Below are 15409 nucleotides of genomic sequence, written 5' to 3'. Positions count from 1 at the left end.
TTATTTATATATCACGATTTGTCCAACAACAAAAAATCTTGGCTAGTAATATAACAATGTGACATATATGTTATTAAAAAAAGTAAATACATATTGTATGAAAGACAATAAGCTTTCCACTTTTATATAAGGAATAGTGTTATGTATTTGAAACATACTCTCATACATGAGTTTCATCTGACAGGGCCGTCGGGCACTCCAAAAGGCTGAGGCATTACTGGTAAAGCATTACTGCAGTTGGAGTTGGACTTTCCCAGGTTTGAACAAGACCTTGAATGCGTCTTTGGTCTGTACCTGTTCCTGACCTCTGACCGTACTTGGCAGAGTTGCGAGGGAACAGTGAGACACAGCTTGATAGGGATCAATAAACTATTACATTAACATTATTAACCCTGAAGTACCTAATGTAACCGGCCATTGTTCTCCTTAGAACTGGTAACTGACATATGGTCATTTATTTAATTAAGTGACGCATAGCGTGGTGACGATGCTGTGATGCACACTGTGTATTTAATTTTCTCATCCAAATATCCCTTTATTTTATCTCTCACCTGTCTCTAACCTGTGTAATCTCCATCAATGTGCTGGGGGAAAAGCTGTAATGGCTGTAAATCTGTGAAATTAATTTAACAGATTTTTAACTAATTTCACTAGTCACATGTTGTTATCACATAACACAATGCTTGAAAATGTTACAACATACACATATGGCCTTTACTGAGGCCATTACAGGCTCACCTGACTAACCAGGGGTGTGGCAACACAGAAGCTCTATAAATAAAAGCATGTGAAGAATTTCATTCATGACATGGACAAACCCCATCCACTGAGCAACAGCACTCTCAAACCAGACCTACCCGGCAGGCTCACCATGCTCAGATCACGCACACTTCACCGACTCATCCCGTGCACACTGCTGCTCCTGGTCTCCCTCTCCAGCTCGGGGGAGAGCCGGCCTCACGAGGCCCGTCAAGGCACACCTGATGTGGACAGAACGGACAGCCAGAGGGTCCTGCTTCTGGAGGCTGTGAAGACGGGGATCCTCAGCTCGTTGGGGATGGACGAGGCGCCCAGGCCAACCAAAAGGGCCTCGGAGGAAGAGCTGAGGGGGATGTATCAGCTCTACAGGGAAAAACTGAGAGAGATGAGAAGAAATTCCAGCCAGCCGATGACGGAAACATGGCAGTCTACCATGTCAACTGTGCTTATACCAGTGACAGGTGAGGCATTTCTTAGACAGGGAACAACTTACGTCTAATTTTGGCATTGTCATGCGTAAATGGCTGATTTGAAAAGCCAGTTTGAAAAGTGGGAGTAGGAAAGAACGCTACATGACAAGTTCAAGAAACCTCGCAGTGTCAGTTTACCTCTGCAGATACAGACAAAAGCTGTTGTTCAGGTGTGGTTGTGAATAACTTCTGTCCCTATAGTTCACGCTCCAGGTAAAGACTGCGTGGAATTTATCTGTGCAGAGTTTGAACATATGTGAAAGGTTGGAAATGGAATCAAACAGTCCTGAAAACAAAGCAAAAACATTCCTACAAGCTTTAAGAGATCATGAGCGTGACAGACACACCTTGTGCATGATGTTACACTTTGAACATGTTTTTATCAATGTCATCAATGATAAGCCAATAAAAGACAAGATAAATGATTTTAAAAATAGCAATGTTATCTTTGTCCAGACACGACTATGTCTCTTACAAATACTCTGTCAAGCATGGCAGGATGTTGCCAAATTTCTCATGAATTTTCTTCATTTCTTTGTCTTTTTTTAGTGAATCCAATAAAAGTGGTTCGAAAGGGAGAACACATACATCTACATTCAGGTCAGCGCATGCAGTGGTACAGAGCTGTTTTCCACAAGAACCTCAACATCCAGACTGAACTGACACTAGCTCGGGCTGAGCTGAAGATTTCCAGGCAGATTTTAGATAAACCCACTTCAGTTCAGCCCGAGGTGAGACGAGAGATGAAAGTCAGAATCAACCAGAGGAAGCCGATGAACTCTGGTGCATGGACACACAGAAACTCTGAAGTCGGCGCCAACGTGTCAAGCAGTCAAGATGTGATGCTGGACGTCAGCCCTGAGGTGGAGAGGTGGACGAGGACTGATGGTGGAGAGGCACTAGTTGTGGATGTAAGGGTAGTTGTGGGTGAAAAACCAACAATTTCCCTGGAATTAGGCCTCACACAGAATAAAAAACCAGCCGGGAAGACGAGGCTCCCTCGCTCCAACAAGGAAGACGACTGCGATGAACGAGGATGGTGCTGCCGGAAATCAGTCACCGTGTCTTTCAAAGACATCGGCTGGACGGACTGGGTGGTGGCCCCGGCTGAGTACATGATGCATTTCTGCGACGGCACCTGTCCCCACAACTACAAGCCTGCGAGCATGCACACGCAGGTGAAGTCTCGGCTGCATCAGATAAGCAAAGGAGGGTTACCTCGGCCCTGCTGCGTGCCGGCGGCCTACGAGCCGATGGTCCTCATGCACTACGATAGTCGGGGGAAGTTGAAGCTGACTCCTTTTGACGACTTGATTGTCACTAAATGTCACTGTGCCTGATGAACTGTGCCTTTTAGGAAGGCATTACATTACTAAAATTAAATGTTACATGCTGCCTTTTATTCTGAAAGGAACATTGTGTCACAGTTGAATGTTTAGTGTTTTATTTTGAAGAACTACGTGTTACTGCTGCACTGTTTTATTTTGCATCTGTTCATTTATAGTTTTATTTATTTCAAGTTGTATTTATGGTTGTATTTGTGTTTTATGTTACAGCATATTTTAGTACTATTTAATTTTACTGTCTTGTTATTTGTAGAACTGTATTGTTTTATGAGGCATTGTTTCAATATTTTGTTTGTCCTCTCACACATTTCAATAATTATATGAAGACCGAAAAAATAAATGTTCTGATTTATTCACACCGAACTGTTGCACTTCAATATTTCAACATGGACGTTTCATAATAAACACATGAGCAGGACATGTTCTCAAATTTGTCATTTATCCAAAGAAATATTATCAACAGCCGTAGATTACGAAGGTCACAGTGTGCCGGAGAAATCAGCCTGTAAAGATATGATAACTTCTATCTCCCATTAATGACCTTGCTGTGTGCTCGCGGTGGCCTTGACCAGCTGGTTAAGGCACAAAAGTAACATAATCAGTAGTTTTAGTTGAAAGGGAATAAAGGAAAGAGCTCCTTGTTGTGTAAATTCCAGACTGCTTAGATTACATATCAATGAAGATACAGTAAATGCATTTTCATTACAGATTATCAAAGCGTGTTGTTGTAATATTTACTTTTAAGTGCTCTTGAGATAAGTTATTAGAAAAAGAACAAAGGATTTTGTAAGATATCCTATGATAAGTATGATATAAAGACTAGGAAAGGAGCTTACAGAAGCCCTGAGTGGCAAGTGAGAAAACAAATTCAGCTGATACATTTTCTATGATATAAATAGTTTTCACTTCTGTGTTTATGGCTATAAAACAGGTGACAAAAGGTTTTGCTAGTATAATCTAACCCTAGTTGAAAATTATGGAGGCTCAAAGGTGACAAGGGTTAATAAACAATAAAATAAAAAATAAAATAAGATAAGTACTTTTGTGTTGTCTGGCAAAACTGTTATGTTCTTTTCCATAGTGTGATAGCTGTTATTCCTCAATGTATCCATTCTCTGCACACTGTTCCCTCATTTAAACAGTTTTACATGATGACAAAGTATCAGCATCAAAATGTACTTGAAATATCAAAAACAAAAGTACTCGTTATGCAGAATAGACCCACTCAGATTGTTCTAAATATATGCAAGCAGCATTTAATTGTGTAAAGGTAGGGCTTATTTAACTAGTCAATATACTGTTATGAGGTTGTTTTTTTAATCTAAAAAAAGTCTAATCACTTGACCTGAAGACCTGAAAAGTAACTAAAGCTGTCAGCTAAATGTAATGGAGTAAAAAGTACAATATTTGCCTCTAAATGTGGTGGAGAAGAAGCAAAAAATTACAATGTCAACATTTTGACGCTAATTAATTAGGCTTTTTGAAAAGAATTTGCAACAACAACAAAAAAACCTCTTTAATATCAAACTGAAAACAGATTTTACAAATGAATGTCAATGAATTAAAAATATATAAGGTAAAGTGAATTATTGCACAAATACCCACCCCCTTTAAAGTAACTGACCTAATTCAACAGAGAGTTTCAGCTAGTGGATGGCAGCAGTGTCACAGTTAGTGACATTTTCAAATTATTAACTAATTAATTATTAATTAACAGCAACAAAAGGGTGAAACATCCAAGGGGGGGAATACTTTTTATAGGCATTGTACATTAAATGGAAATACTAAAGTACAAGTATGTCAAAATTGTACCAACTGTACTTGAGTAAATGTACTTAATTACATTCCAACACTAATGACAATATGTTAAGATATCAAATGAAACTGTGAAATAATGCACTCCTGGCTCAGAAGAGATCATTATCATAGTAAGACTTTGAACAAAATTCAGAAGGACACGGTTTTGCACTTGGCACCTCACATTACCATAGTGATTATTTATCAGGAGAACATTTTTCGACTTGAATTTTTCAGAAGAATGCAAAAGTTTCCCAAAAAATATCATCAAGGAAATAAGAACAAGTGGAAAAAAAGGCTTGGCCCCGATGATGTTTCTCAAATACAGCAGAGTAAACAGTTTCTGTCAGACTTAAAAAGGAAGAAGATTTTTTTTTCTCACTTGCCCTTCAGGACTTCCTTAGAGCTCATAAGTGGAACTCTAGATCTGCAGAGGTGCAGCTTTGTCATAAACAGACGAAGTGTGATATAAAGTGAACTGTGAACTGAAATGAACTGAGATCAGTAGCAAGCTTCTCTTAAAGTTAATTGTTTAATTAGTGACACCACCACCCCTAATGAACTATCAATAGAATTTATCTTTGTGTGGGTAAAGGTCATGGAGATATGAGGACGTGTTGTTTTACAATTAATAAATTATGTGTATTAAAGAACGGGGCGTACTGAGTGACCCTGAATGACTGAATAAATAGGCAGATTGATAAACTGGTGATCAATCAGAGCTGTAATTACACTTTTCTTATGGTAAATTCAGACCTGTGCCCAGAAATCACTCATCCACTTCTTTGTTTTTAATGCTGTTACTCTTTGTTTGGATTACATCCTCCGTTATGACACAAGCGTGGGTGGATGTAAAGGTCTTCAATCTTGGATTCTGAAAGGACCTGAGTTTCAGTTCCACCCAAACTATACAAGTATAAAAGAATTATGGACAGTATTTATCAGAGACCTTCTGTGTGTAATCTAAGATAGACGGACAGATAGGCAGCATGAACTCATTAGCCTCTGGTATTTGGCTTTCTCCTGGTTTTATTCCTCACGCAGCCTTCTCGGAAACTGAAATTAATTCCAGGATGACAGGAAACAAAAAGTTAAAGCAAAGAAAACATGATGGCTGGTAAACCTGACTGCCAGTCTCTTGTCATTACAGTAAATCTAGATTCCATCTATGCAAAAGGTTTTCACATCCTCTGTGTGGCTCTTCTGAAAAGAGATGGACCACAAAACAGTTAAAGAGGTGCTGATTTTGCACATTTTGTATGTCTTGGTGGTGTGCTTTAATTTGTATGTGCAGAGGAACCATGTTTTGCAATGGTTTTTGGCTCATACTATATACAACCATGGGAATTTTTGCAAAGTATGTCTTTTCTGCATAGTATTTTAGCAAAAGTGAGCAAGTTGATTATTTTCTTCATTACCACATCAACAAAAAAACAGCACATACAGAAAAAGTAATTGTGAGCTAAAGACCTGGAAAGAAAAGTGATATTTCAAACAAAAAATACAATTACATAATGTTCTAAAAGCCACCTTTCAATCAAAAATGTGTTCTCTCTTCCTGTTTCTACAGTTGGATGCAGAGTTTGATACTACAACACTGTTTTCTTATTTGCTGAAAGTGGAAACTTGATTTATGGTGGATGGGCCGACAAACGTGATTTGTAACATCACAAATAGTTTATAAGTCAATCCTGATTCAGTTTGCATCTCATACAAGACATTTGCAAATTCATAATGTGGATTTTTATTGGGATTTTTTTGAGGTAGAAGCGGAAGTCTTTTTTTTTTTTAAGATTTTAATGTGGAAATGATACTTTTTTGTGGAAAAAAACACATCAAAATAAAAAGCATTATTGTTCCAAACAGACTAAACGTATCTCAATAATTTGGATGAATAAATAGTAAAATCGTCCCAATAAGCCTATAACTCATCTATAATTTTAACATAATAACATGACATTCTTTTAATTGTGGTAATAACAGTTTATAGAATAGTTTATATAAAAGCAAGCAAGTTTCAATGTTAAAACAGACACTCTGAGGTTGATATAATGACATAATGAAGACTATAAATACCATACAAGTGCATAAAACCACCTACTCAGGCAAAAATGTAGATTCATTTTCATATTCACATTTATTTTTTAATCTATTAAAAAAGTCATTTGTATTTGCAGATTTATTATTTGTATATTTACCTATTTGTGAACTATTTTATGAAAATAAAAACACTTAAATATGAATTATCTTTGGTGCTAAAATGTTTCTGCGGTCATTTGCATAACTGCTGACACAAAAAAGGCTGTGCAGAAAACAGAAAACACCGTGTACACACTTGTGCTTCACCGCACAAGTGTGAAAAAAAAAGTCCACACTTCTCTAAAGGTCAACATGGAAAGTGAATTATGGGTAATTCCAGATGTATCAGGACAGAGCCGTAAAACGGTCAAATCTTATCAGCAAATTGATTATTGAGTGAAGAACACAGTGAACACAAGATATACATCAGCTTATACATATTATTCAGTTCCTCACTTTACAGATGATGCACAACAATACGATTTACAGGTACATCTAAAAAAATTTAATATTGTGAAAAAGTTCAATATTTTTTGTCAATTATTTCAGAAAGTGAAACTCGTATATTATTTTTATTATTTTATGTATATTATTATATAGATTCATTACACATAGAGTGAAATATTTCAAGCCTGTATTTCTTGTCATTCTGATGATTATGGCTTACAGATAATATAAAAACACAAAACTCAGTGTCTCAGAAAATTAGAATATTACATAAGATCAATAAAGAAAGAATATATTTTAAACACACAAATGTCATGCTTCCGAAAATTATCTTCATTTATATACTCTCAATACTTGGTTGGGCTCCTTTTGCATGAATTACTGCATTAATATGGTGTGGCATGGAGGAGATCAGCCTACGGCACCATGTTGCTTTTATAGCAGCCTTCAGGTCATCTGGTCTCTCTCACCTTCCTCTTGACAACAGCCCATAGACTCCTATGGGGTTCAGGTTAGCCGAGTATGTTTGCCAGTCCAGCCCAGTAACACCATGGTCATTGAACCAGCTTTTGGTACCTTTGCCAGTGTGGGCAGGTGCCAAGTCCTGCTGGAAAATGAAACCAGCATCTCCAAAGAGCTTGTGGAAGCACGAAGACTCTAAAATGTCCTGCTAGATGGCTGCTATGTTGACTGTGGACTTCAGAAAACACAGTGGACCAACAGCAGCAGAGGACATGGCCCCAAACCACCACTGACCCAGGACTCACATATTGAACTTCTTCACAATATTCAAATTTTCTGAGACACTGAGTTTTGGATTTTCATGAAAATTACAAGAAAAACAGGCTTGAAATATTTCACTTTAGCTGTAATGAATCTATATAATATATGAGTTTCACTTTCTGAAATGATTGACAAGAAATATTGAACTTTTTCATGATATTATAATTTCCTTGAGATGTACCTGTATCTATAAAATATACTCTATAAACTACAGTATTAGATTTTGTTTACATGTCAGCTGTATCACAAAGCAGCAGCACATGTTTGCTTTGTAAAAATGCATATTTATAGCATGTGAACAGTGAACAGTGACCTATCATGAATCCGGTACGATATACACATCTTCTTCTTGGGTGTCTGGGAGGATTGAGAGGTTGCACTCGGGATCATTGCTGTATATTGCATCATCTATTGTGTCACACTGCAAGTACACATCCTCTTCAGGCTCACTGGGCAACCTGCTGAGAAACAATAAGTGCAGCGGATAATGTTCCTATTAAAAAGCACTTTTTTTCTGACGTAAAAACCATTGTGGCACAAGACAAATATTACATAAACTGTGTGGATTTCCTTTTTCCCCCCTCTAGTTTCTATTCTTGCTCAGAGAAAAAACTCCCATACTGAGTCATCAGCTGGCACGTTTGATTAATAGACTTTCAATTGGAGGAAACAACAGGAGATGAAAGCTAGACAGAAAGCTAGAGAAATTGTGTGCATGTATTACAACATGATTGTGCAAAATGGGGAAATTCAAAGCACACACGCAGTGTTTCTTCATCTGTTTCCGTTCTGATATCTTTTTTGGCTGCTGTGGTTTCATAAATGTCATTAATGTTTCAACGTTTCCTCTAAAAAAAGGCCCTGTTTCTGAGTAAACTAAAAGTAAAAGTACACAAAAAAAATATCTTACTTGCTGTTGTTCTCTGCAGGCCTGTTGTGTCCATCGGTTCGAGTTGTCAGGTTTTCATAAATAGGTATCTGTCCTGTTGGCTGCTCTCTGATCATACTGGTGTAATGATGGGAATCATCTGCTGGCGTCTCAGTATAGTCCTCCTTTTCCTGGCTTCTTCTTTGTCCAAACTGCAACATATTCCTCAATTTATTGCGGTATTTGTACACAAGTACACCAGCTCCGGCCCCAAGAAGTAGAAAGAAGATTGTCAGCCCAACAGCAAGACCTGCCGAGGAGCTCTGTGTCGAGTCATCTCCAGTGCTGTTGGTGGTATTGACACTCATCATCTGCAAGTATGAAAGTCACAGAATGAAACTTATTGCCGCTTGTTATTGCTTATTCTTATAACTGACAACAATGCAACATTAGTCATTAAGTCTTTAAATAAAAATAAAAAAGGTTTAAAAATAATTCAATTCAATCACAAATAGTTCAACATCACAATATACATGTCAGGAAATGTGTAAAAGAAACATGTACTTACAGCCAAGTCAAACAGTGTAGGTCAATAAACAGTGAACTTACCATACGAGGCTCCAGTGTGGTGGGTCAAGGTCTGAGTCGAGACTGAAGTCATGTAAGTTGTCTTGACATCTCAGACTTGCAACGCTGAAGTTCCCTTTTATTGAAATCATGGAACTGGGCAATGAAAGTGCTTAAGACTTCCTGTAAAAGCTATTTTCTGAGAATAGACAGTTGCTGACGGGAGCCGGATTTCTGTTATAAATTACTTTGTGAGTCAATAGACAAGTTTCCAATCACTAAGCACTGCAATAATTCTAATGTAAGCTCCGTCTGATGATGTCTATTATGAAATACTTGATCGTGAACAGCAGAGCATGTTGGCTAAATTAGAATTTCTTACTTCCTCTGGTTGAAAAGTAGTGGTAGTTTTTCTGAATCTAGATAGGTTAAGTATGGTGTACCCCAGGGAAGTTTATTAGGGCCATTGCATTTCTATATTTATCAATGATAAGCCACATTCATCTTAGCTACTTCTTCAGCATGATGGTCCAGTACTGCTGACATCACAATGACCTATCTGCAGTGGTGGAAAAAGTATTCAGATCTCTTACTAAAATAAAATTGCTAATACCACACTGTGAAATAACTCCACTACAAGTAATTAAACTGCATTAAAAAAATTACTCAACTAAAAGTAGAAAAGTATCAGCATCAAAATGTACTTAAAGTATCAAAAGTAAAAATTCTCATTATGCAGAATGGCCACACTCAGATTGTCAAATACTCTTAATATGTTATTAGATTATTTGTAATGATGCATTTATATAAGGAGTGTTTTAATTTTGTAAAGTATAGGGCTCATTTTAACTACATGGTTGCCCATGAAGTTGGAATAATTTTGTTTTCATACATAATCCTTGTGATATGTTTGAAAAAGATTGATTAATAACTTTTTGAGAAGATATACACTTTATCTGTCAATGATAAATCCCATTGTAACGTGGAAAGCAATAAAAAAAAAGATTTTAATCACAACTTGAAAGGACGGCCGTGTACTTAATATAGGCCAACTGTTATTTCATTTTCCAAAAAGTCTAATCACTTTAAATGTATAATGTTTAACCCGAAAAACTAAAGCTGGCAGCTAAATGCAGTGGAGTAAGAATATAAAGTTTCATGAAATGGAAATACCCCAGTAAAGTACTAGTACCTCAGAAAGTACAGTACTTGAGTAAATGTACTTTACAGTTACATTCCACCACTGACCACTGCACATTCCCAACCCAGGGAGAACAATCCACTTTTTAAAAAAACTATTAAGTTATAAATGTGTCCCAGGCTAAATGCATGTTTTTGACTCAAACTATGCTCCGGGCACTTGAAGAGCACCTCAGAGTAAAATTTGCAACATGTGACGAGGGGTTGCAAGAAGACACAGGTTTAGCTTAAGAGGTCATGATGGAAAAAATGTATACATTAATAAATAATGTATGATTAACTAAATGAAAGTTGATGGAGCTCATAAATATAATTATTCAATTAAACACATTAAGTTATAATTAAATAGGACATGAATATATATCATGAATTCTTTTCTAAATGTTCCTTTCCTTTATTCTTCCTTATATCTAGTTTTACAGTAAAATAGTCAACTTTTCATGTCAGAAAAACAGAAACCCTTTTTCAGCTTTGTGTGTTGTTGTTTTTTCAACACAAACCACTACACACACTAGAGCAGCTGTAGCCAAAAGCTGCTTCTCCTCCATTTTGTAAGTTTTTACTAAGAGCACAAGGGGGAAAAGTTGTATGGTAGGAAAAAAATGCTAAAAGAATCTAGTTGTAGTCTTGCAAATCTCAGCCTGGGACTCTAAACTCTAAACACTTGTCTTTAGATGTGAGCAGGTGTGAGCCTATAGTTTTCTGGGAATCTTTTCCAAATCTTTTCAAAGTTTTCTGAGGTATAGGTAGCATTAGTCATATAAACAAAATGATCTCTTACAAGCAGCTGTTTACTGTGCCTTCATCCCATTTACAACTTGCAGCTGATATCAGTGATATTATTGTCTTATCTTAACTAGATTACTGATCAGTAATCTGGTGAAGTGCTGCCAAAAAAGATCTGGCAAAGCTTCAGTTGGTGCAGATTAGAGCAGCATGATTATCCCTTTGCTTCTCAGTAATAGTACAAATAAAATGCACATTGATCTCACGCAGCTGCAGGCTGAAGTTTATTATCTTTCTTGACAACAGTTATAGTTTTGGAACAACCACAAGAACCCAGAAAAGAGGTTCTTGTTGGCAGGCCCTTAAAAAATAAATCAGTAAAAACAGGCTCCTTTTGATTTTCTTTTTTCCAATTTAGATTTTTAGATGAACTAAGATTATGACTTTATGATGCAATGTGTCATGAGTTTATATTTACTGTTTATCTTCCCGATAAACATGAAACACCCACAGATAAAATGGGCTTGAGTTCATCCAAAGTTAAAGTGGTGTTATCTCTCATCGGCGTGTCAATCAAGCCACATTAATAAATTATATAAGATACTGTCATGACACCATTAAAGTGAAACCGTGCTACCAACCCCCGCACATGCACACACACACACACACACACACACACACACACACACACACACACACGCACACACACACACACACACACACACACACACACACACGCACGCACACACACACACACACACACACACACACACACACACCCACTCACACACACACACACACACACACACACACACACACACACACACACAGGAACTTTACCTCCCCCTGCTGTTACTTTCACTCCTCACATGCAGACTAAACAATAAAACAAAAACATTTCCTTATCTTACTTTTGGACTTTAATTCCCACCATATATGTTCTGCAAAAGCTGACTAACAGTTTGATTAAAACTATTACTGTCTGTTTGTTTTCTCACTTCTGGTTAACAACACATGAGAGGGCGTCGTGTGGTGTGAGAGACAGTTTTCATCTTGTTGAAACATCATCCCCCACACCACTTTATGGTATTAAAGTAGCTTGATAGATGCAGGCATCCTATGGTGGGTCCATCTGTCAGCTTAGCTGATCCTTTAGATCAGGCTGACATGAGAAGAGAAGATCCTCCTCTCGTTCTTTTGCTGCAGATTTTTTTTTCCACATTTATTTGTTTATTTTTTACAGTTTATACATCATATTTGTGTTTTTTTTTCTCTTATCTTAATCAAGTATACTGTAAATAGACTTGACTTGACTGGATCCTTGGCTGTTCAAATGCATTTTTTGCCACAAAAAATGACAATTTTCCTATTTAGCTTTGATGTGATTAATGGAGTCAACTGGGGAAATTTGAAATTTGAAATTAGTGGAGGACATAGAAAAAGTTGTGATCCTGCTCTATGATATTTTGCTTATATAACATGGAGGCAATACTGGAATTGAATCCTGGCAGTCCAAGTGTTAATTAATATGTAAGATATATAAGATCAGCAGTCTGAATGCAGAGAAATCGCCTAAATACCCATGAAATTTACTCAATTATTGTCCTTAAGTAGAATTTTTAAGGTACATTTTATGCAAATGTATACTTCTATTCCACTATATTTTAGAAGCAAATATCATACTTTTTATTCCACTACATTTAGCTGCCAGCTTTAGTTACTTTTCAGGTCGAGATTTAACATTAAACAACATGATACATTTAAAGGGATATGACTTTTTTTTACTTAAACCTCACAACAGTATATTAAGTAGTTAAAATCAACCTTATCTTTACAAAATTAAAACACTGTTTACATAAATGCGTCAATAATAATAATCCAATAGTAGATTTGGAATATATTTAACAATCTGAGTAGGGCCATTCTGCATAATGAGTTTAACTTTCGATACTTTAAGTACATTTTGATGCTGATACTTTTACTTCAGTAAGTTTTGAATGCAGGACTTTCTCTTTGTCGTGGTGTAATTTCACAGTGTGGTATATGGGGTGAAATATGTTCAGATTCAGTTTTTCAATTCAGTGATTCAAATTGAACAATACAAATTCAAATTATGTGATTCAGATTCAGTTTTTTAATGCAATTATTCAAGTTAAGCAATTCTAATTCAAATATAAATAATTCAAATTCAGTTTCTGGTGGCACATATTTCAGCCCATATTGGTATTACTACTTTTATTTAAGTAAGGGATCTGAAAACTTCTTCCACCACTGATCACATGCCTCATTCACACTTGTTTCTCATGTTTGTATGAAAAAACAGATGTGATTTCTTTTAACTTCAGCTACAAACAGTATGTCACAATCTGGATTGCATATGTCTGGGTGTTCCTAGTAATATTCCATTGTTTTTTGTGTTTCCCCTGACCTTAACCTGAACCAGAGTTGTTGTATGTTTCGAAGAAAAGCATGTGTGTTTTACAAAAAGGTATGAAGGGAGGTAAATGTTCACGTGCATTCACTCCATATAACATACATCTGTTATTGTTCCAACATTCTTCCATACACCACAGATAATATTTTAGGAAACCAAAGTGGCTGAAAATTGTGGTTTAATGGTACAAAAAAGAAAGCAACAAACCAGAGGCGGAGACTCTCAGACTCTCAGGTGTAACTGAGAAAATGAAGTGAAAGTTTCCCTCTGTGTCACTCACTAACTGAAACCTCAGAGACGTTGCTGCAAATGTCAGCACGTAAGATAAACATTAACAATCTGGTGAAAGAACAGCTGGATACAGGAATCCTGCATAACATATGGTTTTCCTCATTTTCACAGGCCGTTACAAACAGGCTCCCAGGCTTCCCCCTGCTGAAGGCTTATTCAGCAATAACTGAATAATCCTGTGCACAGACTCCTTCCCTCCACCTGCCCTGGAGTCACTGCTTTTTCTATGTTGCCATGGTTACTTTACAACCAAATTACACTCTCCTTTGAAACAGCTCCACTGTGTCTTGAGTGGCTGTAAAAACAACAACAAAAAAAGAATCATTTTAGGTGTGGCGTTTGGACTCAGCTAAACAAATGCTTGGGATGTTTTATACGTCTTGTGAATTTGAATGTGTTGTTTTCACTGAACCTGATGTATCATTATATATATAAAACTCACAGGCCTCTCGCTGTTGTGCATGCAGCTGTTTTCATGTCAGCTGCTGCTGTGAGTGAAACTCCCACTGCAGTGAGGAAACAAGAACCGACACGCAAAGGTCTTTTTCTGCTGATTGATTAAATTCATCAGGGAAAAGGCTTAACAAATATGTGACAAAAATACACCCTTCTCTCTCACCTGTTAGAGCTGATTTGTCTCCACATGACCGCGTCTCACCTTTTTGAGTCTATTCATCTGGAAAGCAGGGGTAGACACTGTTGTGACAGTTTTTATCTTCAGTCAGCAGGGGTGCACATACAACTCCACAGGAGGCAGACATCGCCACAGTCTGGCTTCTAGACTTAATGCCACAAACATTTAGGCCAACCCAGACAAGGAAAGTCAATTCTTTCCCACAAATAAAAAGCAGAAAGTAAGCTAAATTTAGGTTTATGCTTAAACACCCCTCCAATTTCTTCACGCCTCATGTTGGTGAAACAGATGTTCTTACAGACTTATCACAGTGTGAGAGAGCATCAAAAAGTGTGAGAGTGCCTTAAAAAATACTTGTACTGAAATATTACAGCCATAAAAAAATATGCGTTTATAATAATAATAATAATAATAATAATAATAATGATTAACAAATGAATAAGCATTTAAACAATATATAAAAAATAACAACATGCTTATATTCTGCTATGGTGTGTGAAGTCACACGTTATATAAGAAGGACAAACACAAATTTGTGTATTTCTTAAAAAGTGAAATTTGCGGTTATTCCGCAGTCCAGATGTGCGGTGCGCCTCCACTACACCCCCGCGCAGCGACGTGAGCACGCAAAGCTTCACCGAGGCAGCTGCGTCAAGTTCGCAAGAGACATCCGTTTAGATACCGGAAACCAGGCAATTTTGGCTTCAAAATAAAAGCATGCATTATCGCTAAAGAGAAAGTTAATTTTTTCAGTTTTACTTAGGCAGAAAAAAAATGCTATTTGTTATTAAGTGACACAAATAGAGTGTTGTGAAAAAGGTGAAAGTTGCTTAAGAAATGAAACAACGTGCAAGCTTAATTTATATTTGGCAGGTGGGGAAGACCAGAACAGAGCTAAAGCAACATAGGCCTACAAAGTTCAGGTAAACAACAGCAATGATTTAAGTAGACAATTCAGTTCTAAGAGAAAAATTGTGGTGAATTAGAACATTTTTCTTTGTGACTTAA

General features: G+C 36.9%; 1 protein-coding gene and 1 long non-coding RNA gene across 2 annotated transcripts; one reads left to right on the top strand and one right to left on the bottom strand.

The window, feature by feature from the left end:
* The first annotated feature begins 808 nt into the window (after positions 1-808).
* On the top strand, positions 809-2948 carry LOC131980901 (inhibin beta C chain). Its single transcript, XM_059345213.1, has 2 exons — positions 809-1220; positions 1779-2948. The coding sequence occupies exons 1-2, from the start codon at positions 809-811 to the stop codon at positions 2567-2569; spliced, it is 1203 nt and encodes a 400-aa protein (XP_059201196.1). The 3' UTR covers positions 2570-2948.
* Positions 2949-5629: 2681 nt separating this feature from the next.
* LOC131980674 (uncharacterized) lies at positions 5630-9232 on the bottom strand. The gene is made up of 3 exons (XR_009395234.1): positions 9159-9232; positions 8592-8920; positions 5630-8142 (listed from the first exon to the last, which is right to left on the bottom strand). It is a non-coding gene; the product is annotated as an uncharacterized LOC131980674 (long non-coding RNA).
* Between the last annotated feature and the right edge of the window lie 6177 nt (positions 9233-15409).

The sequence above is a fragment of the Centropristis striata genome, chromosome 11 (assembly GCF_030273125.1).
Source record: "Centropristis striata isolate RG_2023a ecotype Rhode Island chromosome 11, C.striata_1.0, whole genome shotgun sequence".
NCBI classification, from domain to species: Eukaryota; Metazoa; Chordata; class Actinopteri; order Perciformes; family Serranidae; genus Centropristis; species Centropristis striata.
The sequence above is the reverse complement of the archived record's forward strand: the minus strand, read 5'-3'. Positions and strand labels throughout refer to the sequence as shown.